At 39.2% G+C, this 22373-nt stretch overlaps 1 protein-coding gene across 2 annotated transcripts in view; it reads right to left on the bottom strand.

Moving 5' to 3' along the window:
• ITGA2 (integrin subunit alpha 2) overlaps nt 1-13836 on the bottom strand; it is a 62452-nt gene extending 48616 nt beyond the window's left edge. The window contains exon 1 of one of the 2 annotated variants that reach the window (XR_014939369.1): nt 13620-13784. Coding sequence is in view for 1 of the 2 variants with exons in the window: in XM_015848698.3 (XP_015704184.1) it covers nt 13620-13656 (37 nt within the window). In the remaining variant the exon portion in view is untranslated. Of the gene's footprint in view, nt 1-13619 lie in introns of both variants that reach the window. The other variant, XM_015848698.3, reaches the window with a different exon arrangement.
• Nucleotides 13837-22373: the final 8537 nt, after the last annotated feature.

Raw genomic sequence — 22373 nt, 5'->3', positions numbered from 1 at the left:
AGAGAAGAATAATACAGAAGGCATTTTCCTGCTTTTTTTCCAGTTTGTAATTGTGCCTACAGTATAAAGACATATTTCATCCATCTTGTACATCTATCTATATACAGTATTTAGAATGAGAAATTCAAGCATCTGTAGCAAAAAAAAGGAAAAAAGAAAAAAAAAAAAAAAAAAAAAGGAAAGCGCTATGTTTGCTGCAAACCTATTTTAAGACTGTTCCAGAATAAGAGGGTCTCTTATGCATTAATGGGAAGAATCTGAGTTCAAAGTACTGTATATACTAGACTGGAAAGATTCAGTATCTGTTTCTGCCTTCAGGCAATGAACTTTGATAATCTGGGGATCTCAGAATAAAGAAAACTAATTCACTATCTGGGTTTCAATAGCCCTTGGTGACAGAATATTACTTTGTGACCTAACAACTGCGATGAGAAATTAGTTGGGCGAGGAAAAATGCTGTTCACAACTTCTGCCTGTAAATGACAACATAATTACAGTCAAATAAACAGACTGCATGGAACAAACGAAGACAGATACAAGCCCAAAGTTTCTTAAGGGGCCTCTGAAAACTTCAATGTGTGTTTTTCTGTTTTTCGGGTTTTTTTTTCCTCTTTGAAGGCTAGATAGGGAACTTCTTCATCAGGCAGTGTGGCTCCCAACAACATTTTAGAGAAAACAGCAGTTAGAAAATAATACTTAATGGAATAAAAGAGACTGCAAGATATCTAACAAAACTCTAGAACCAGTCTGCATTGTATTTCTTCTTGGAATTCCCATGTTTCAATGACTATATTCCACTGCATACAACAAGAGATGATATATAGGAGTGCTGCTGCTTTTATACATCCGTACCTCTGTTTTCTTGCTTCTAGTAGGATGAAAAATAATACAAGTCCTGACTGAGCACCTTTAAGCCCGAACATGTGGGAATTCTTCTGTAACTATAAAGTACATATCTAATAATGGCTATAACGTCTTTGCTACTGTTGAAGTACAAGCTGAAGCAAGTTTCTTGAAGCAATAGCTTATATAAGATACCCTCAGTTTGTAACTGTTTTGCTTTTGTAAGCAAAATACAGAGATTAAAGTGAGCAAGTATTAAATGATTGATTACTCAGTGTTTTAAATTGTGATTTTAACAATAATGGCTGTAACTCCTTCTTTTGATTAAGCAGCAAAACAAAAATAAAGTTTAAATAATGAAACAAAAAATAAAAAAAGAATAAATTAAATAAAAAAAAAAGAAGCATGACACTGTGTGTACAATAACTTGATAACTTGATTTGCCAATTAAATTTGTAATAGTTTTTTAAAATATAGTAAGAACTTTACTGGTCTGCATTTTGTTTCATAATGTCATAATAAACATGTCATTTTCTTTTAAGTCTAAATACTGAAACTGACTTTTCGATCATCAGTACTACACTGAAAAGGTGATGCTCCTGTTTGAAATAGTGATAATACACGATAGGATTCCATAATCACATAGTATAATTTTAATTAAGTCTCAGCTCAGATATATAGTACATTAAAAGCATTTGCTATTGTTTAGCTTATATTAAATAAGTCTTGCACTCACAGTATAAAGAAAAGAGAAGACTTTGGGGAACTTGATTATTGAATCTATAAAGATCCACTTCATGCTTAGTATTAAATTTATCCAGTATTAGCCTTGCCAGCAGAAAATACTCAAGTGAAGGGAATTTCATAATCTTTTTTCCTCAATTACATGGTAATTTGTTCAAAAAACTGAAACAACAAAAAGCCAAAACACATAAACCCACAACTGAAAAAGTTAATTGCATAATCCAGCTAAAGCTATGGGTAGCCTTTGTACATGAGCCTTCATTCCATGAATAGTGTCAGGAGAGCAAACAGAGTTGGCTCCTATGCAAAGTCCCCCTCTGCCTTGTGCAGCATCACAGCTTCAGAAGCCCTCTCAGTTCAGGGCAGCAGAACCTGGCAAACACATATGCAATGTCAACAGCAGACCTCTGCCAGGTCTGTCACCAAACTGTAATGATGATGAATTGAAAAAACAAACAAAAAAAACCCCAAAAACTGGAACAAGGGTTAACTTGGTTAGCTCTGTCTAGCATAATGGATACAAAATAGTATTACTGCATTTAGGAAAACATGCACACACAAGCAAAAATAAATAAATAAATAAACTAGTAATAAAATAAATAAAAAAGGCATTAAGAGTTCAGGAAGGGAACGACTATGCTCGTAGTCATTCAAGAAGATAAAGGTCGCAGTATAGCATTATAGTAAAAGCATGATAGTATCACACACATTCCTGTATGATCTTTTAAGTCCATGAACTGCTTTGGAAAATAATATTTAAAAAAGTCCCTCTGGGTGATAATCTGCTTCCTGCAGCAGTTTCATAGATTGGCAGCCAGTAATATGTGGATAACCTACATTGCCTCAATTGCTTAGTCTAGCACTTTTTAAAGTGGCTCGTTTTTCCAGAAGACAAGTTTGATAGCCCTTTCACATTGATCTTCTCCAGGAGAATCTCCACACTGAAGAAAATTCTACCAAGAATTTTTTTCCCTTTGTTCTCAAGGATTTCTCCTTCCTAAGAATTCTCACCAGCAGTGCCCTGAAACTTGCTGGTTCCCAACGGGGGCAGAGAAAAAGAAAGAGGTGTGAAGCAGGAGAGAATGTGGTAACTCCTGTTTCTTCTGGTTTTACCTTTCCTGAACTACACATTTTAGTGGATTTTCTATACTGCAATCTTTCTGTATGTCTGAAGCTAGGGGCTCTTTTGGGGGTTCACAGTCTGGCATTTTGTATTGTGCAAGCTTATATTGGATCTCTTTACTTGTTAGAAAACTGGTAAAGGCATTTTTGCCTCATCCCAATGCCAGCTGGTTATTGTTTTCATTCCTCTGCAAAGATTAGCTGAATTTGGCTTCCAAAATTAGCAAGGGAGTACAGGCACCTATAGATACTCCTCACACTATAATCACCTCCTGTACTTGAAATACTGAACAGAAAGGTGGAATGAAGGCAGGAAGAGAAGGTAATTAAGTTATGAAAGAGTGCAGTCAGGAAGTATTTGCTTCATTAAATACATTCAGTGTTATTTTATTACTTTTTCTTAAAAAGCATTTTGGTATGAAAATAAAGTTATTCCCTTACTATTCAGAACTCGTGCTGTCACAGCAGTAATCCAACTGAAAGTCAACTTCTGTTGCAGAAAGAAGCCATCATTTGAACAGCTCTTACATTATGTTTTTTAAGGTTTTACTGACAAGACTGTGAACCCTTAGAGAACAGAACTTAGAGAAACATCATAAAATTACTTGATTCTGTTGAACTGTATCACAGATATTCTTCACTGTGCCTTCCGGAAGCCACCAATTAATTATCTCTGCAATAAGCTTCTGCAGGGAGCAAATCTGGCCAAAAATGAACCACTTTTTTGTTTGTTTTCCCCCACTTCTGATAACGAATTAGCTGTCAGCTTGGTCTGCATTACTGCGTTGCTACGTGCACTGTATATATGCACATGTAATGTCATCAAACCAAGTTATTTTCATGTGAAACAAGTCATCCTGTAGTGGATTTGGCACTTCTGAATGTAAATATGAAACACATTTTTTGTATATTTTTACCGTACTCAGACAGAAGTTTTACTGATGTTTACCTGCAAAGGTCAGGATAACTGAAAAATAATTTCTCATTAGAGTTTTGCTGCTATTATTTGTACTTGTATTTGTATTTTCTCCAGTGTGCACAACCTCATTTAAAGCAACATTTAGAAATGTTCAATTCATGCACTGAAACACCGCTTTTATCATCACAGTTGTTCAGTTTTATTTTAAATTGGGCATATCTCTCATTGAGAAAAATCACCTTAAAAAAAACAAATGCACAAACCTTAGAGAGGAAATCGAAATGAGAAAAGAATGCAACTGGCAAGACACTGTATTTTTTGTATTAAAAGCCAATCCTCACTTTAATTACTTTGTTGATATTTCATCATGTTTAAGTCTTAAAAGGTAAAACTTGATTACTTTAGCATTTCTTCTATTTGATTATTTATTTTTATCTTGAGCCTTAATTACTCTTCTCATTAGCTACAATATCTAAAACAATTTAATAATTAACTGAGACAGGCTAGAGTAGAAATAAATTAGAAGCCACAACTAAAAGAAAAAAGGTTAAACAATGATTCATTTCGCTACAAATCCTCCCTCCCATGCCTATTCTTCCCCCTCCTCTTCCTCCCTCTGAAAAGTTTCCTTGGCTTCATCGTCCAACTGTGTCATCCCGGAAGTAGGTCAGCTCTGAGCCTGAAAGCTTCCGAGTGTGTGAAAGTATGATTCACTGCCTTCGAATCACAACTGTTTATAAAGAAACTGCACCAAAGGGTTACCAGTAACCTGCTATTATAGTACCTAACACAGGCAGGATATAATTCACGTTATGAATGAAAGGCAGAAGAGCCTGGGACAATGCTGCTATCTGCTGTGTCTTTAACTGCCTTGGCACTACTACAGAGTTGCACGAGATCTACCTAAATCTACCCACGACTGCATTAATTACTGTTGGAAAGTCTGTCTTGACAGTTTCCTGTTTCTTGCCTACACATTGCTCTCCATTCCCAGAATAGATCAATGCACTCCTCCTCATTTGGAGCTAGGAAACCTCAACAACCTCCTGTACACAGAAGGACTGATTCCAAAGTCATGTTCAGTAGAAGCTCCTGCTGGACTGACAACTTCCTATGTGCTTCTAATAAAGACAGCAAGTACTTGGACACAGAATTATTATCCTGCCTTACTTCCATCCTTAAATCCAGTGGGAATAACTTTCTACTGCAGAGAACTCACAGGAATTGCATCTTTCCAAAATGACTTGCAGTTTTTTTTCTTTTCTTCCTTGATCTTGGTACAACAGGCAGGATTACACTGTCACAATTTGTTCTTAGTAATACCACAAAGAGATTAAAAGGATACATGGCTAACAAGTTGTACACACACAGATGCTATATATGGATTTATGCCACTTGCTTCAAGAGCACCGATTATGAAAAAATACTTAATGTGCTTCTCCATGATAAAAAAAAAAACAACTCTTCAGCATATGCTTTTTCCTCACACTCACATTATCAGTTTTGTTCAAGCCATCAATATTTCCTATTTCCAAATACAGCCAGAGCAGCAAGAGCTGCTTAAGGACTGTAAGACAGGAAATACGTGTCATTACACAGAAACCAAGACTGTTATCTCTGCGCCCTATTCACTCTTTTCAGCTGCTATAGAGATATACTAATACACTGATGAACATGAATATGATGAATATTTGTACACAGACACCAAGGAGACCTGTATTCTCCTGTGCACAACAGACCATAGGCTACCTGAAAATTTCAGTGTATGATATAATGTAAGAATACCACATTATTTTATGCTATATCACTATTAAATGGCACCTGAAAATGCTGAATTACAAAAAGCCTGAGGAACTTGCCACACAACAATTCTAGCGTCACAGCCTGCAGAGTGAGGACTGCAGTGTCTTGAGAGCTATTCTGTTGACACATTTAGGACCCTGTTTCTCCATCTCAGCTTCTCAGGAGCTAGTCAGGAGCTCAGCTTTCTTGGCTACACACAAGAACTGAATCAGCTATTTGGTACACTAGCTTCCTGCAACAAGAAAAACCCCAAAGCACCACAGGATATATAATACAATAGTTGGAAGAGCTATAATTATCAGATCTTTTGTTTTCCTATAGTAGACATAATGACTATTTGTCTTCACTGGTTGGAATGGGAGCTCACAGCCCAGCAAAGTGAATGGTAGGTGGTCCCAGCCATGGACTTGAAATTCACCATAATGCACATTGAAAACACCAGTTTTGGCACCAGGCAGAATGTGGTCTTAATAATGTCAGGAAAACAGTCCAAGAATCCCAGACCTCAGCAGCTGCCTAACCCAGACTGAACTAAAAATTATCTGTCACCTAGTTTTTGTAGTACGAAGTCACATACAATTTCAGAATATGATACAGATGCAGAAACACAACTAACAGCAAGGTTCTCCACCTGAAATCCACTCTGCTGTCATGGCCAGATGGCAGATTCCCAGATTAGCAACTTCTGCCCTAAATAATTGAATTTAATAATTTAATAAATAATAATAATAATAATAATAATAAATTATATAATTTAATAAAAGCTAAGGCAAGTAATTTATTTTAAGGAACTACCTATTTACCAAATTGCATGAACAGCTCAAAAGGGCCAGCCCAGAACCCCTCACAGCTCAGTGCTCCAGCCACTAGGCCAAAGGCAAGATGAGTCCTTGCTTGTCTGCCTGCAAACAAAAATATGCATGCTGGGAACCAGGTTTCAAAAGCAGAGGTTCAGAGGGCTTCTCTAACTGCTTTGCTGCCTGGTAGAAAAGATGCTTCTAGAAAGATGAGAGAGTCCACATTCTACTAAGTCTCAAGGGAGAGAATTAAGTAAGAGCCAAGTATTATCATCATTTATCAGATACCTACACCTTCCTGCGAAAGAGCTCATCAACTCAATTCCTGCTCCAAAGAGGAAGGAGACACCTAATGCAGGTTTCTGAGAAGAGTGGAGTCCAACCACTTCTTCTCAGCCCACTGCTTGACTTGGAGGAACCCTCCTACTCTGCATTCAAATATTTTCTTTCCAGTTAAAAGTGCCTAAAAGTTTCCATTAACTCTGCCACTCTGATCCACAGCAGCAGGGGTGGGGTAGGTGGATTTTGGGTGCTGTGAGGCAGTAACATGCACTGCCCCAGCCTTCACCTCATACACCGGAGACTGGGAAATCTAGATGATTGTGGTCAGGTGGGTGATGCTATCTTTGATATGAGTTCAGGAAGTTCTTTATTCATGAAGCACAGACATGCTCCATTGTGTGGACAGAGAGTGGCATCTATGCACATTTAGGAAGAGTTTTCTAGAGATAACACTCACTTCCACTAAAGCAGAATGGTTGTTTTCAGAGAAGGAAAGTCTATTGCCAAAGTTGTAATCAACTACAAAAGAGAAATCCAGAGACTCACAGAGTATTATTTCAATATGATGAATCGTCTCTGGGCAGTTTGGAAAAGAAACCAAAACAAACCAAAATAACAAGAAAGGGATTGAACAGACATGGTGATATCAAAGGGGATTTGGCTAGTCAGGTAAATCACTATAATTACCAGAATTACTAATGGACTACTATTCAAGCAGTGCTACTGATTTTTTATTTTATTTTTTTTTCTCTTTCTATTTATTGTTTTTCCCCATCTTAATAAGGGAGTTATTTCATTGTCAAGTCATCTCTACAGTTCTAAGTTTGACTTCCATGTATTTCAGGCAATTATGCAATTCAGTTGAATTTCTTAGCACACTTTCATAGTTGAAAGGAGAACCGCACTACTTTTCGGCTACCACAACAGTCGCAACACTGAGAAGTTAGAGGTGACTCCTGCATATTTGGAAAAGGTAGACACCTCATTAGCAACTCCACCTGACTTAACTGTAGCCAACATAGAGCACAGCACAATACTCTGAGAAGCGGAACCCATTCCAGTAGTAAGTTCTCATAAACCAAGTACACGCTGGTTATTCCTCAATCAAATAAGAAATCATCTTGCAGGTGGCTGAGATCATTCCTAACCAGCTAATCCAGAGAGACAATTACCCAGGCACCTGTGGTCTTGCCTCTTCTGATTCCATGCAGTTTTGTGTTACAGCCTTAACTTATTTGTAACATCAACTGTTATCAGACTTCTTGTTGAAGGGTCACAAATGTGATGTACATAGACAAAAAGTAAAAACTTAATTCAACCTTTCTCCACCACAGACTTATCATTAAATTCCACTACTTCTGTAAGTAGGTCTCCTCATTTACAAATGGTCCCTTCACTGTGCAAATATGCTCCCTCCCAGATGTTTCTTGTGAACAGTAATTTTCCTATTTCTCAGAAACAAACAACCATATCAGACAAGGAGTTTTATGTTATTCATAAAAATATCCTTAATGAAGTAAAGGAAGAATGACAGACTTGGGTGCAGGATTAAAAGGGTAAAATAAATCAGGAATAAGCCAGGAGATTTCCATCAGCACTATGTATAACTTGCAAGTCCTTCATCCTTGTCTGTCAGTGATTTGACAGGGACAAAAGAATCTGTGACATTTATCACGTGTGACATTCAGCCATGCAGATGCCATTCAGTTATTCAGAAAATGTCTTTGCTCATATGGTATTCAAAGCGTTGGTGTTTACCTCACTTCTTTGCCTGTACAGTTCCTCTTTTAGGTCCTGAGTAGCATGCAAGTCTTATAGATTTCTGAATAATATGCATCTCCGGGAGAAAATAAAACTAACTTAGTCCTTAAATAGCATTTCAGTATCCTCAAAGGATTAATTCAAAGTAACAGTTGCTGACATTCAGAATATTGAATTTACTTGCTAAATGGGAGATATCATCCTGATGTGGAATTGATGCAAATGCTCAAACAGCTTATATCAGCTCCTCTAGATGCTTTTAGTATCCCCCACCTCCAAAAAAGAAGTACAGCATGAGCAGGAAGCACATTATCTGCTATTGCTTAATAGGCTTACACACTCACACTCAGTTAATATAGACAGAAGGGATAACACATCCAGTGTATTCATATCCATTTATTTTTATCACCCTTTTATGAGTGCCACGAAAAAGGGGTGTGTTCATACAACTATTTAGCACAAGCTCATGTTAGTCTTTTATTTAAATGTTTTTCTTTTGTTTGTTTTTGTTTTGTTTTCTTTTTAAACTTAAAATTGCTTTGTTATCCTTTTTAACAGAAATGAAAACTTAGGCCGAGACTGTTCTCTGATATCCTTGACTAGTCTGAGAAAGAATAGTACAACAAGTTTATTTAAATACATGCAAAAAGAAAAGCTTATTGATTCTCTTCCTCTCACTTTACAGGGTCTGAAATCCTAAGCTCTGCATCACTAGGCCAGGGTTCACTTTGTGAAGAAGTCCTAAACACGAACATTTCTAATGGAAATGTCCTAAAACAAGCAGATAACATGTGTTGGTATGCAAGTGCATGGCTATGCCGAGGAGAAGCCAGCCTGTGTCCTGTCTGCGTTTCAGCATGGTAACCATGGAAATGGGAACCAGCCTGCACAGAGCCTAACAAAGGAAACCTTGAAATGAAAATAGCAACAGTGGTGAGAGACCAGCCAAGATTTTTGAGGGGGAAAAATGACTGCTCTGAAGATGGATAAACTCCCTTTTACCTGCACTAACCCTAAGGGAAAGAATTTTATTCCCATTTAGCTGTTTGTACATTAATCCATTAGATTGGTAGTTCCAGTTATTAGCTCTCATGAAAATACATTACACAAAGTACATGAAAAAACTACTTTCGTTCATTCAAAATTAACAACAGTGAAGAAAGACCACAATGAATAACATCTGTGTGGTAACTAAAAAGCACAATGAAACCAAGAATTGTCAGTCCTTTTACTTGTTTCTTTGATCTCTTAAGTGAAAATTCTGTGCAACTGAATTAAAAAAAATAAATTAAAAAATAAAGTTCAATTAAAAAATTGTCCCAGCGTCAGAGAGCACATAGCTATAACTTCTTGGTAAGATCTCATGCTTACTTTGTGCAAATTATGCACAAATAAACATTAGCTGTTAATGTGTTTAGGAGTGTGATGGTAATACCCTGTATGCTGTCTAAGATAAACATCATTTGTACAAAATACAAGTCCTGTAACACAGCATGAATGAAAGGCAAAGTTCCAAGAATAATATATAATAATGATCCTGCTACCTGACAAGCTCTCTGAAAGTAGTTCCAGAAATGAGAGATCCTCAGTCTCATTAAAAAAAAAAAAAAAAAAAAAAAAAAAGAAAAAAAAAGAAAAAAAAGAAAGAAAGAAAAGAAAAGGAAAAAAAAAAAAAAAAGAGATTGAGGTCAAAAGCACCACCACTTTTGGATATCTAATGATTCAGCTAAAAACTTATTTTTTCAGAAGGCATTGCACATTCAAAATAAAATTTCCATTGACTTCATTCACAGCTGTGAATACACAGCAGCCTTGCATGTCAAGATGCACTTTCACAACTAGCTCAAGCCAGTGGAAGTGCTGGCTACCAGTGAAATAAACTCTTCCAACTTCCCTCCCACCTCTGGCCATAAGTTCTGACCGTCCCTTGAGCCAGCACTGACACTTAAATATTTACTGCTCAAGTGAACAGGAAGGATCAGGTTAGCTGATCTCCAAAACTAACCTGCTCCCCTTCCCCCCCACCTCCCCACCCCCAGAAGGGAAAATATTACTGTTCCCCAAACTAAGCCCCACTGGCACCACAGAACAGTGGTGGGAATACGCAGTCAGGAGTGGATGAAACGTCCTTGCAGCAGCAGCAGCCCACATTCAGGTCAGCTTAACCAGATTGTGAAAATGCAGCAACAGTTTTGAGAACCCCTGGCTGAGCAAAGAGAAAGAGAGGAACACAAAGGCTCCAACCACGTGTCAAAGATTTAATTTAAATGACTCGCCTGAAATTGCACTGGGCTTTTGTGACTAAATAAATAAATAAATAAATAAAAAGGCAGTGAAAGAGCCCTATTCTGCAAAGAACATAAAGTATCATTTCTCTCCATCCTACCCTTCTTCACCATTCCTAGGGCATCTTCTAATTTCATCAGTAGAGGAGGTAGAATTCCCAACCCCTTTTCTAATCACACTACATCTACCTGTCTGCAAGCAGCCACTGCAAAGCTGCAGACCTGAGTTCAAAACGTTGTATGATGCACAGGCTATAATGGGGAAAAATTCAGAATCACAGAATGGCTTTGTTTATGAGGGACCTTAGGGATCATCTGGTTTCCTCCCCTGCCATGGAGTTGGATCAGGCTGCCAAGGGCCCCATCCAACCTGTTCTTGAAGGCTGCTAACTTAGGCACCTCCTAACTGTTTCATGTTTGACTCAGTTGTTGTTTAATCACTGTTCATATTCACTGGGACATAAACATAACTAATCAGAAGAAAAAGATTAACGTTAGTGGTGTTTTCCCCTGTACTGCTGCACAGCTCTCCAGCCCATTGCCAACAAGGCTGTAGGACTCTGCTGCTTCCTGGGACGATGTGATGCTTTGCGTCAGCAAGGGTGAGATATGAACTGAACAACAGAAAAAGGATTACGCTTGGAAAATCTAGAGCCCACGTGAAGTTTAAGAGAAAATACCCCCTTTCCTAGTTTTGTATAAGACTGATTCCTCCTCCAGTCTGGCTGGATTGAGAGGGTTGAATGGTTGGTGTCTTGAAGTGGTACACCTGTGTCCTGAAAAACTTAACCCTTGTTTAGGCAGGATATTTCAGTTCAGAGCAGAATGGTGTAAGGGACATGTGCTTGACATAGTGGGGATTTTAAGAAATAGCACAAGAACACAAGGGAGACAGATTTGCAGATGTAGACCTCTTACAGAAATGTGCAGCCCACTGCCACTGTAATAACAAAGTCTATCTGAGCTCCTTACCAAAGATAGACAGGATTTATGTTAAAATCAAGCAGATAAAAATAAATTTCTTTCCAGAGGAATGAAAATTTCCAAGGTTTTTTTTACTTGGCCAAATTGGGTAGATTTTCAAGACGATGCAAATAACATCTTCCTGCCAAATTTCAAATATCTGCTCTGAAGCATGAGGGCACAGCAGCATTCCAAAGAAAATGTTACCAATTGAGCCCAGGAAAGGCACTGTATTTTCCACTGGCTTCACTCTCGGGAAGAGCAAGGGTATTTGGCTCTGACATTTTTTTTTTTTTTCCCTCTAAGAACAGGCTAAGAAAGAATCAGGATGTCACAAATGCAGATTTAAAGAATGAAATTAACCTCTAATATAAAGAACTGAAAGATTTAAAGATCTGAAGAATTACAAGTACCTGAGAACTGCTCAAAACAGTCAACGTGTTGCAAGAGAAAGCATCATGCTTTGCTGTACAGGTTGCACTATCAAGTCCTCCAGTTACTGTTATCCCCACAACATAGTCTACTTCTGTAGTACTATACTTTTTTGGCCAATAAGTAACAAGACTTCTATGCTAGCAAGGTTGTAATATCAAAATTTTAGTTCTATTATATTTTTATTTCTTCAGCAATAGTGAAGTGTGAATGGATTTCCAAACATAAAAATACACAATAAAAGTAAATAATACACATCTTTACTAACTGTTTCATTACTTTTAGTTGAGTCCAGATACATGACAATGACCTTATGGGGTCTACCTAATATAGCTGATCATTTGGAAATGAACATATTTATATAAGATCAAATTTATTTTGTATTTGGGATATTTTCTTGCCAGACTGCCTAACTCAGCTATTGTAGTTATTGTAAGTATCAGTTATTGTAGTATCAAAGGCTTATTACACTCAATAAGCCTTTGAAGGTTGAAGAGCTCATCAGAATTCTGTCACCACAGTGGGACTCTAAATCGCTTAGAGAAAACTGCCTTCCTTCTAGTTCTACAAGATCAAAAAAGGCTTTAAAGTATTAACTCAGCAATTACACCTACTAACATCAAATTTCATGACACATTTAAAATCAGAAGCATGTCTTCTTTCAGCTGTATAAATGAAGATGAATCATGGATAGTGCCTGAACAAAGCAGGCCTATCCCACTTCTGCCCATCTCACTGCCAGGAGAATCCTGCTCTCTTAACCAGTCCTTATCTTCTGGTTTCTGCACTGCTTGACAAATTTCCTTGAGTCTTAGGACTTCTACCCTGGGACTTATAGAGTTCCTGGTGCACAGCAAACCGTAACAGGAGCATAAGGGATGGATTAAACAAAAGTGCAGAGTGGATGTTTTGCCCAATGATGCTTTTAAGAATTCTCATTTCTTAAAAAAAAAAACAAAAAAACAACATCAGACAGTTAGTATACCATATATCTCATCACAGGTTAATATTTTCACATTCTGCTTCATACCCTGCAGCCGCACATTCCACTGTAGTGTTTGCTACAGCTACTGAAAGAACAAGTCAGAACAGCTCACAGGGGAAAACTCATTCTTATGCCTCTTCTTCAGTGACTTACTAATTAAGGTTTTAAGTGAGCATACAGTATTATTACCACTCTGAAAGTTCTTGGGAATTTGCTTATGGCAAGTGAATATGATGGCATACATTTCCCAGGAAAATATATGTAATGGTAATTAAGTAAGCCAAGAGAAGGAGGAGATGGTTCAAGTTTCCCTGTCCTTTTCCAAGCAGAGACATCTGCTGAACAGGGTGGGATAGGACCTAAAGGATTCCTGAAATCAGGAGCAGCATTCCCAGCAAAGAGCATCACCTTTTCGGCCGTCACGATCCCCACAGAACCGCAAATGAGCAACAAAGGGCATCCGCACCCCTGGCCTCCAGAACTACCACCACCACCACCACCATTTTTCTAAATTCCCAACGTGATGCCAGCCCAGGGCTCGAACCTGCCGTAGCAACACACGCTCTCCGCTCGCGCCGGCCCAGACCCCCGCCCCGCTCCTCTCTTTGCCCCGTCCCCGCCGATGCTCGGCGGCATCGCCCCGCTACGCCCGGCGCGGAGCCTTGCCCGGCGCGGAGCCTTACCCAGCGCCAGCAGCAGCGCCGCACTCGCAGAGGCCATGGTGCGGAGCGGTGCGGAGCAGGGAGCGCGGTGCGGTGCCGCTCCTGAGCCGGCAGCGAGGCACTGAGCGCCACCTGCTCCTCGCCGCCACGAAATACCCCTCCTCCTTCTCTTCCTCCTCCTCCTGCCCGCCCACAGCGTTCCGTGGGGTCCCCGCAGCGTGCCGGGAGCTCCGTCCCTCCCCCGTTTTGCTTTCGGGAGGGGCAGATGGGTGAAAACCCGCCGGTGAGTGCCCGCTGCCGATAGGACGTGCTGACGTCCGGCTTCTGAATTCCGAGTTCTGGAGTCAGCTGAAACTGCTGAAAATCATGGTTAATTTCTGTGTTTCTCCAGAAGCACGGAATGGCTGTCTTCCTCGAGTATAACGATATTTTCTTCTCTATTGCCTTAAACCCGCATCTTCTCCTTTAAGTGAAACTCCTGCAGACTATGCCCTCAGCTATGAGAAGTGCAACAGGATGTGGGAGCCTTGCCACTCCACCGACCCAGCGCTGGCCATGACAGCAACAATATATTGCTCATACAAAATATTGCCCTAGGTGACCAGCCAACAACCAGAGGCAGAACGTGAGTGAAAACCACAAACGATATGACAGTAAGGGGTTCTACTTGCAAAGAAGTTAGAAAGCAGCGTGAAGTGCAGGATTATCTCTGTTCTGTGTAGTTTTCAGCCTGAGTAGCCCTATTAACACTGTTTGAATCTTTCATATTCCAGGTATTTGAAATACCTTCCTTTTCTCTCTCCCAGCACTCTGGTGTATATTGAGACCTACTGAATACTGGATGACACTCTATTTTGCAACAATGGTTTTGGTGAACAAATTGGACCATCCTGGCATGAATACAGTGGAGTGAAAAAGGCAGTTTGTCTGGAAACTTGAAATAGAAATGCTTCCTTCCTCCCCCTGCTCATCATCTGTGTCATGTCCTTGTGGTGTGACACAGAACTCAGCTTTTATTTCAGGAGCACTGTAAGAATACATGTGTTGTCTCACTACTGTATTCCTCTCAAACACTTCGAATGTGAATTTTAAGTTAAAGCAGAGGCTGTTGACAAGTGGGATTGTCCAGCAGGTATTTTTTGGTTCAGACAGCGGCTCTTTGGAAACTGTCAGAACATTCAGATCCCTGATGGAAGTATAACAGACATTCAGCAGTAAACAATTCACACTGGTCCCTTCCACGTATTTACTCTTTCATGAAGTCATGCTGCTCAGCCTAACCCATGTGCTTGCACAGTGACTGACTTCACAGGACATCCTTATTTCCGACCATTCCCTTCAAGTCAATGATTTACCTAGAATGACTCACGTGCAGTTTCTTCTTTGTGTCTTAACAGTCCTGCAAGAATGAGCTTTAAGGGGCAGCTACCTACAGCAGGAACAGCAGCAGGTGTTGGAGCAGCTCTGGGCTTTCTCTCCCTGGGCTGTGTGTATCAGTAGGCTTGCAGCACTGGGAGAAGGAGGGAAATCTATACATCCACAAGGCAGAAAAAAGAATCACCAACTAATAGATGCCGATGAAAGGAAAATAATGGACAAAATTCACAACACAGGGAAAAAATAAGTATTTCTTAATAAATACATACACCTGGAATCACCCTCTATCCCACCTATAAATAACCTTTGAAGATCAACATGTCGATTTCCTAAGAAACAGTGCCTTTGATTCAGTTACATCATCCTTATTATGAACACACCCTCAGGATACGAAACTTTCTTCCTCATCCAGACACAATGTTGAAAAATAGTTTCACATAGTCTAGGGCTGTTCCCAGACTGACATTTGTCTGTATCTGCAAATAATAGGTCAAAGGAGAATACATACTGTGTGAATTACTGCATCCTTTAACCTTTAGTTGAATGGTTATGTTTCAAATAGATCAAAAAGCATTTGTTAGTTACCCTGCTATATAATCCTGAACTACCTATTGTGTATTACAGAAAGCTGGGCTTTCTGAATTGTGCAGTGTTTCACCTTTCTGACTTTTCCCATCTATTTTATACATATTATACATGCACCACATGAAATTAAGGAAAGAAGGAATGAAGGAAAAACAAGGCAATTATTCTTTAGTTTATTATGTCTACAATAACAAAAAATTTATCTGCAGAATGGCTCAGTTTGTGCTTGTGTTTGTTGTTGTTGTTTGCTTTGTTCTGTTTTGTTTTGTTCTTGTATGTAAAGGGGGGACTGATAAGCACCCTGTGCTCTCCATGACTCGGCTGTTTACTCGTGTGCTTTGTAGCACCCTGTTTTGTCTGCTGTCACAGGGACACTTGCCAAAAATGCTCTATCTGCCTGAGCATGTTTGTGGAGTTTCAGGCCTGGTTGTGCATAAATAAAGACTTGTTGCACATGGGAAGAATCTATTTCATTTGGAAATGCCATGTGATCCTTAGCTGACCATTATTTTATTTTATTTATTTTTTGGAGGGGTGGGGGTTGTAAGGGAAGCAAGTGGCTTGGTCAGTTCCACTACAGAAAAAGATCACTGTAATTTTTGTATTTTCAAGAGGAATGAAGAACTCAAGAGGAAAGAAACCATGCAAATATTTGATTTTAAAAGATATCTGTTGACTGCATAATAGTAAGTTTTATTGTGGGATTTTACAACTAGTATATAGTAATTTCAATGTGATGACATAGAAGAAATAATGCCAACCTTTTCAGACAAACATTCGGGTATTTCCATTCTTTGTCATCTGTGAGGGGTGCCCACAGACTGAGAGTTTCTGTGCAGTGCTTAACACTGGAGTTATCTGATAATGTAATTCTGGGAGGGGCTCTCACCAAGGTGATGTAATTTGCAGCAGTGAGGCCAAGGTGTATGGCTCCAGGTCACTCCTTTGATGTTTCTGAAGATGTCAGAGGAAAGGGCCACCAAGCAGTTCTTATTTTTGGCAGACACATGCTTGGAGCAAAAACTTAAAAAGATAAAATCAAATCAAATCAAAACAAAACAAAACAAAAAGAAATGTTAAAAATAGCTATCAGGATATAGTTTAAACATCAGTAATAATTCAGTTTTTGTGATAAGTTGGAAAAGGTCGATTACTGCCCTCCCAGCTGAAAGGTTAGCAATTGCTTAAGCAATTAGTAGAGCATAAACCAGCAATTCACCATATTCCTGCCCAAAACACATAGTTTTAATGCTGAGAAATGTTGTTTCATTGATCTCAAAGTGACACAGTAGAGCTAGAAGACAAAGGCTAACTAAGCAAGTTAGGTGACTTAGTTTTAGTGGGGACTGAGTTATTATTTCACTCAGTGTCTGATATGATGCTATATTTTGTCTTTGGGAGAAAAACTCTGTAGATATTACAATGACGTTTTAGCTGTTTCTGAGTAGTGCTGCACAGTACCAAGGACGTTTCAGCTTCTTCCACTTTCCTTCTAGCAAGAGGCTAGGGGACACAAAAAGCTGGGAGGGGACAGAACCAGGACAGATGATCTAAACTGGCCAAAAGGGTATTCCAAACCCTAAGACATCAAGTGAAATAACTTGAAAACTGTAAGGAGTTGGGCAGGGAGATATTCACTGCATGGGGCTGGCTGGGCATCTGTTCATGGGCGGATATATTTATGTACATACATCTACATATATATACATATACATACAGATATATTATACAATTATCATTACTATTAATATTTTTTTTTCTCCCCCTCTTCTGTATTAGTAATAGATTTTATTTCAACTCACAGGTTCTGCTTTGTTTCCTGTTGTTGTTGTTTTGTTTTTGTTTTTGTTTTCTCCCTGCTTCTCTCTCCCATCCTAGTGGGGGAAGACAGTGAATGGGTGTGTGGTGCTGAGCTGCTGCTGGGCTGAACAACAACAAAGACATTTATCTCCAGAAAAGGGATGTCTTAAAAGGAAATAGTATATGTATAGTATTAGAAAAGGCATGAATGAGAGTGATGGAGTCAATCAAAAGTTGTCTTCTACAATTGGTGAATTAGGGTGGTCTGGTGAAGCTATCACATATCAGGATGGGCACAGGCAAAAGAGGATGGATTTTCAGTCTGTGTGCACTCAGGCACAGACCTCAGTGCCAAGAATTACTAGAAGTTTAAAGCTAACCTGAGTTCCCATTCGTGACTGTGGAAGAAAAATATGCCAAGGATTACTAAACATATTGAAATCTCCCCAGCCTGTGTAGACCTTGCACTGCAAAAGTCATGGAGCCAAGAGTTTTTGTGGGAACACAGTCTTGACTTGGTCTTTTTTTTTTTTTCCATGGGTATTTACTTTTATCATCAAAGAACATGACTTGACACTACGTGGATGTTTATTATGAGCCCATATTAGCCCTTTCATGTGCATTTGCTATTGGACTACCCTATGGTTTTTGGTTTACCAAACAGAACTGATTATTTTTAGTGTGTAGCTCATTTTATGATTTAATTTTATGCCATCGTTGAGATTATTATAGCTGTTTTGATTTTAATATTTCTGCATTTAATATTTTTGTGCTCTTAATATTTCTTTATTAATGATGTAAGCACTTTCAGGAAGAGATATTGTCTATCCCTTTTGGAAATCTGTACAGAAGGGGTAAGATTAGTCACAGATGGAAGTACCCTATGGTCTCGATCACCTTTGAAAGGTTTATCGTATAAAGAGTAGTCAGCTGATCTCAGTGATGCCTACACTGTTGAGTTAGAGGAAAAAGCAGTTATTTAATTCAGTAGGACAGTTGTGTCAGACACGTAAAGCAGTGAAGTAGCATGTAAAGTAGCGTATGAAGAGAATCCTAGAATTATATAATCACAGAATCCCTAAGGTTAGAATAGACCTTTTAAGATCATCCAGTCTAATGGTCCATATACCACCGATATTGCCCACTAAACCATGTCATTCAGAACAACAGCTAAACATTTATTGAACACCTCCAGGGTTAGTGATTCCACCACCTCCCTGGGCAGCCTGTCCCAGGTCCTGACCTCTCTTTCAGAGAACAAGTATTCCTAATGCCCAATCTGAATCCCCCCTGGTACAGCTTGAGGTCATTCCCTCTAGTCCTATTTCTAATTTCACAGAAGAACCACAACAACCTTTCAGGTAGTTGTAGAGAGCAATAAGACCTCCCCCGAGCCTCCTCTTCTCCAATCAATCACGGCTTCCTCAGCCACTCCTCATAAGACTTGTGCTCCAGTCCCCTCACCAGCTTCATTTACTCTCCTCTGAACACACTCCAGGGCTTTAGTGTCTTTCTCGTAGTGAGGGGCCCAGAACTGAACACCAGAGCTGAGTACAGAGGGATGATCCCTACCTTGCTTCTGCTGGCAACACTGTTTCTGATCCAAGCCAAGATTCCCTTGGCCTTCTTGGCCACCTGGGCACACTGCTGGCTCACGTTAAGCCAAGCATCAATCAGTGCCCCCAGGTTCCTTTCCTCTACACAGTCTTCCAGCCACTCTGCCTGTTGTGTTGCCTGAGGTTGTTGTGGCCAAAGTGCGGGACCCAGCATTTGGTTTTGTTGAACTTCATCCCACTTGTCTCTGCCCATCTATCCAGCCTATCCAGATTGCTCTGCAGGACCTTTCTACCCTCAGGGAGATCAGCTCTTCCTACCAACTTGGTGTCATCAAGAAAGATATTGAACTAGACAGGCCCCAATGCCAACCCCTGGCAAACACCATTTGTGACTGATTACCATTTGTATGTGACTCCATTCACCACCACTGTCTGGGCCTGGCTATCCAGCCAGTTCTTTACCCAGAGAAAGTAGTAAAGTGAGCCCTTCTCCCCTGGCACACACACACATCACACCCACAAGAAAGCAAAATGAATATTACATTTAGAGCCTGTTCCTGACTTTACTGTTCTCTGTTAGAAAGTTGTGAACTAACATTTACATGATTGCCATGGTTAATCCTGACAGATGGGTTAATCCTAGCAAATTACATATCAGTTTAAAACATGTGGAGTTGCCTCCTTCATCTCCCCATCCATCTCGGATCCTCTGAGAATCATCCAAATCCACTTTGGGAAGGGGATTTTCTTACATGGTCAGATCTGTATAACAGATCTTGTTATACAGTCCAACAAAGGGTAAACATTTTAAACCCAGTGATCTGTTTTCCGCTAAACTTGTTAGTGACGAACAGAAAAGGACTAATAGGGATAACAAAGTCTCACAATAGATATTGGCAAAATGTTTGGAAGTCCAACTAGGTCAGTATACACTTGCTTTCTTAGCTGTGTAATATGAACCTCAGAGGAACTGAAAGGGACTGAAAAGTGAAGGATTTCAAAGGAAAAACACAGGAGCTGGCAGAGAGAAGTATAGATTTTTTATGTGAAGAGCAGATCTGCAGGAACAATATTCACATCCTTTAAAACCAGACTGTCTTTTGAAAATAAATATATATATATATATGAAATCAAGTCAGAGATCAAAGGAAAACTTTCAAAAGGTAGAGTGCATTGTGTCTTCAGCAGAAGCTTTAGCACTCTTCAGTCCTGCTCCTGTCGATATATCTTAGCATATACATATTACCTACTGTTGAGACTGAGCTATGTTCTAATTAGCATAGAGTACATAAGTACTTTAAGTGATTCTCTGTCCAGATGAGAAAAATTTGTGCCTGCTCTCTGGAAATTTTGCTCATGGGGTATAAGGTAGATGGGGAAGACATGTTGCCACTCATCCATGATCCTCTAAATAGATGTCTGATATGAAAGACTGTTAATTTACAAAATTTTATGCCTTCTAAACAGCCAGTGAGCTCCAGCCCATTTCCTGGAGCATGAATATTGATACAACTCCAATAACCACTCCTAACAGCAGTAGGTCCCTTCTCCCAGGTATTTATCAGACAGGAGTTACAGGCATGTGACAAGAAGATGAGAAACTCTGTCTGCTAAAAAATATGCCCTTAACTCGAAATCTTGAGAATTTTGCCTAAAAAGTGTAGTAATTGTTATCTGGTTTGAGGAATTAAAACTCACTGGTTCTTGCTTTTTATTTTTCTGTCACAAAGTATTACTCAGTAATTCACTAGACTTTTCTTACTCAGACCTGGCTCCCTTAAGAAATCCTGCTTAATCCCATATGAATTGTAAATGGATGAGGTGAGATGGATTTCAGTCTTAATACATAGTTTTGGTTTGCTTTTTTTCTTGTATTGTTTGCAGATTGTAAAAAAAAATAATGCCTATTCTCCAAGAAAATAGTTTTCATTACATTCATAACTGCTAAATTGGAGCTACTGTCAACAGTACTTTTGCTCAATTATTTTCCATTTGCTGCTGAACCTTTAGTTAAAGAGGAATTATCAGACTAGGCTGTGAGGAATAAACCTGGTAGAGGGATTAAGTGTCATCTAGTTGATCAGATGCACAAAGCATTCCTGATCAGATTGCAAAAGAAAAACAAGAAAAAATTCTAGATGACAAGCTGGCAAGCCAATGATGATTGAAACCTCAAGGTACTGGGTATGAAAAACTGCGTTGCAGCAGTGTCTCAGAATACTAGCATTGCTTTCTAATTACATTTGTTGGTACTTGTGTGTTGATATCTATAGGCATGTTTTCAGTATTCAAAAACTATGTTGCAAAGAAGGCCAGAGGATTTGAATGAATTTTCTAACCTAAGATCCTCAAAAAACATATCCCTCAGATAAACAGCAAGAACCCAACTCCTTAGTATCTGATGTTCCTGAGAGTCCCCATACCATAACACTAGCATAATCAGAGCTTTTTCTTTTTTTCTGACAAATGGGGCTGTGAGAAATTTTAAGCTGAACCTGAGGATTTTGATGTATACAGGCATCTGTTGTGGCATAGTGTAAAATGTAATAAGATTGTTAATCTCTCGACACTGGTGTTTTATGAGCAGGGAAACAGCAGTCTGCACATCAGTGGCCATAAATATGGGTCCAAGATTGAGAACAATCAACAAGAAATGTTCCTGTATATAATTCCCCCATATGAATTGTATCTCACTGATAATGTTGGCTCTCACAGATGCAAACTTTTACTTGAATTTTTAGGGCAAATTGACTGTCCCTTTTTTTTCTCAAAAATCTCAAAAATGAGATTTCCTCAATCTCATAATCTATGTCATTAATAAAGATGTTGAAGAGCATATGCCCCATGATGGGTGCTGGGGGACACCGCTTATCACCAGCCTCCACCTGGATATAGAACCATTTACCACAACTTGCTAACCATGATTTTCCTACCTTTTCTGGACCCCTCAGTTAAAAAAAGTTGGGGATATCTATAAGGAGTCCAGTGGAGAGCCACAAAGATGATTAAAGGCTTGGAACATTTCCCATACAGAGTATACTTCTATGGAGACATTTAACACCCATCTAGGCACCTACCTGTGTGACCTGTTGTAGGGTACCTGCTTTAGCAGGGGAGTTGGACTCAGTGATCTCTTGACGTCCATTCCAACTCATGATTCTGCGATTCCTTATCCATTAAACTGTTCACCTTTCAAATCAATATCTCTTCTGTTTAGGGACAAGAATGTGATACAAGACTTTTGTACTCTTACGTTATAAGACACTAAAAAAAATGAACAGTTGAGAAGCTACTGTCTTTTATTGTGTTTCTGGAAGAGATTTCTCTTCTATGATCATGGAATCATAGAATCATCAAGATTTGAAAGGACCACCAAGATCATCCAGACTAACTGTCCATCTACCACTAGTATTTCCCCAATAAGCCACGTCCCTTAGTACAACATCTAAATGGTTAC

The sequence above is a fragment of the Coturnix japonica genome, chromosome Z (genome assembly GCF_054131305.1).
Source record: "Coturnix japonica strain WE chromosome Z, WE-NBRP24, whole genome shotgun sequence".
NCBI lineage: Eukaryota > Metazoa > Chordata > Aves > Galliformes > Phasianidae > Coturnix > Coturnix japonica.
This window is presented reverse-complemented; position numbering and strand designations above follow the sequence as displayed.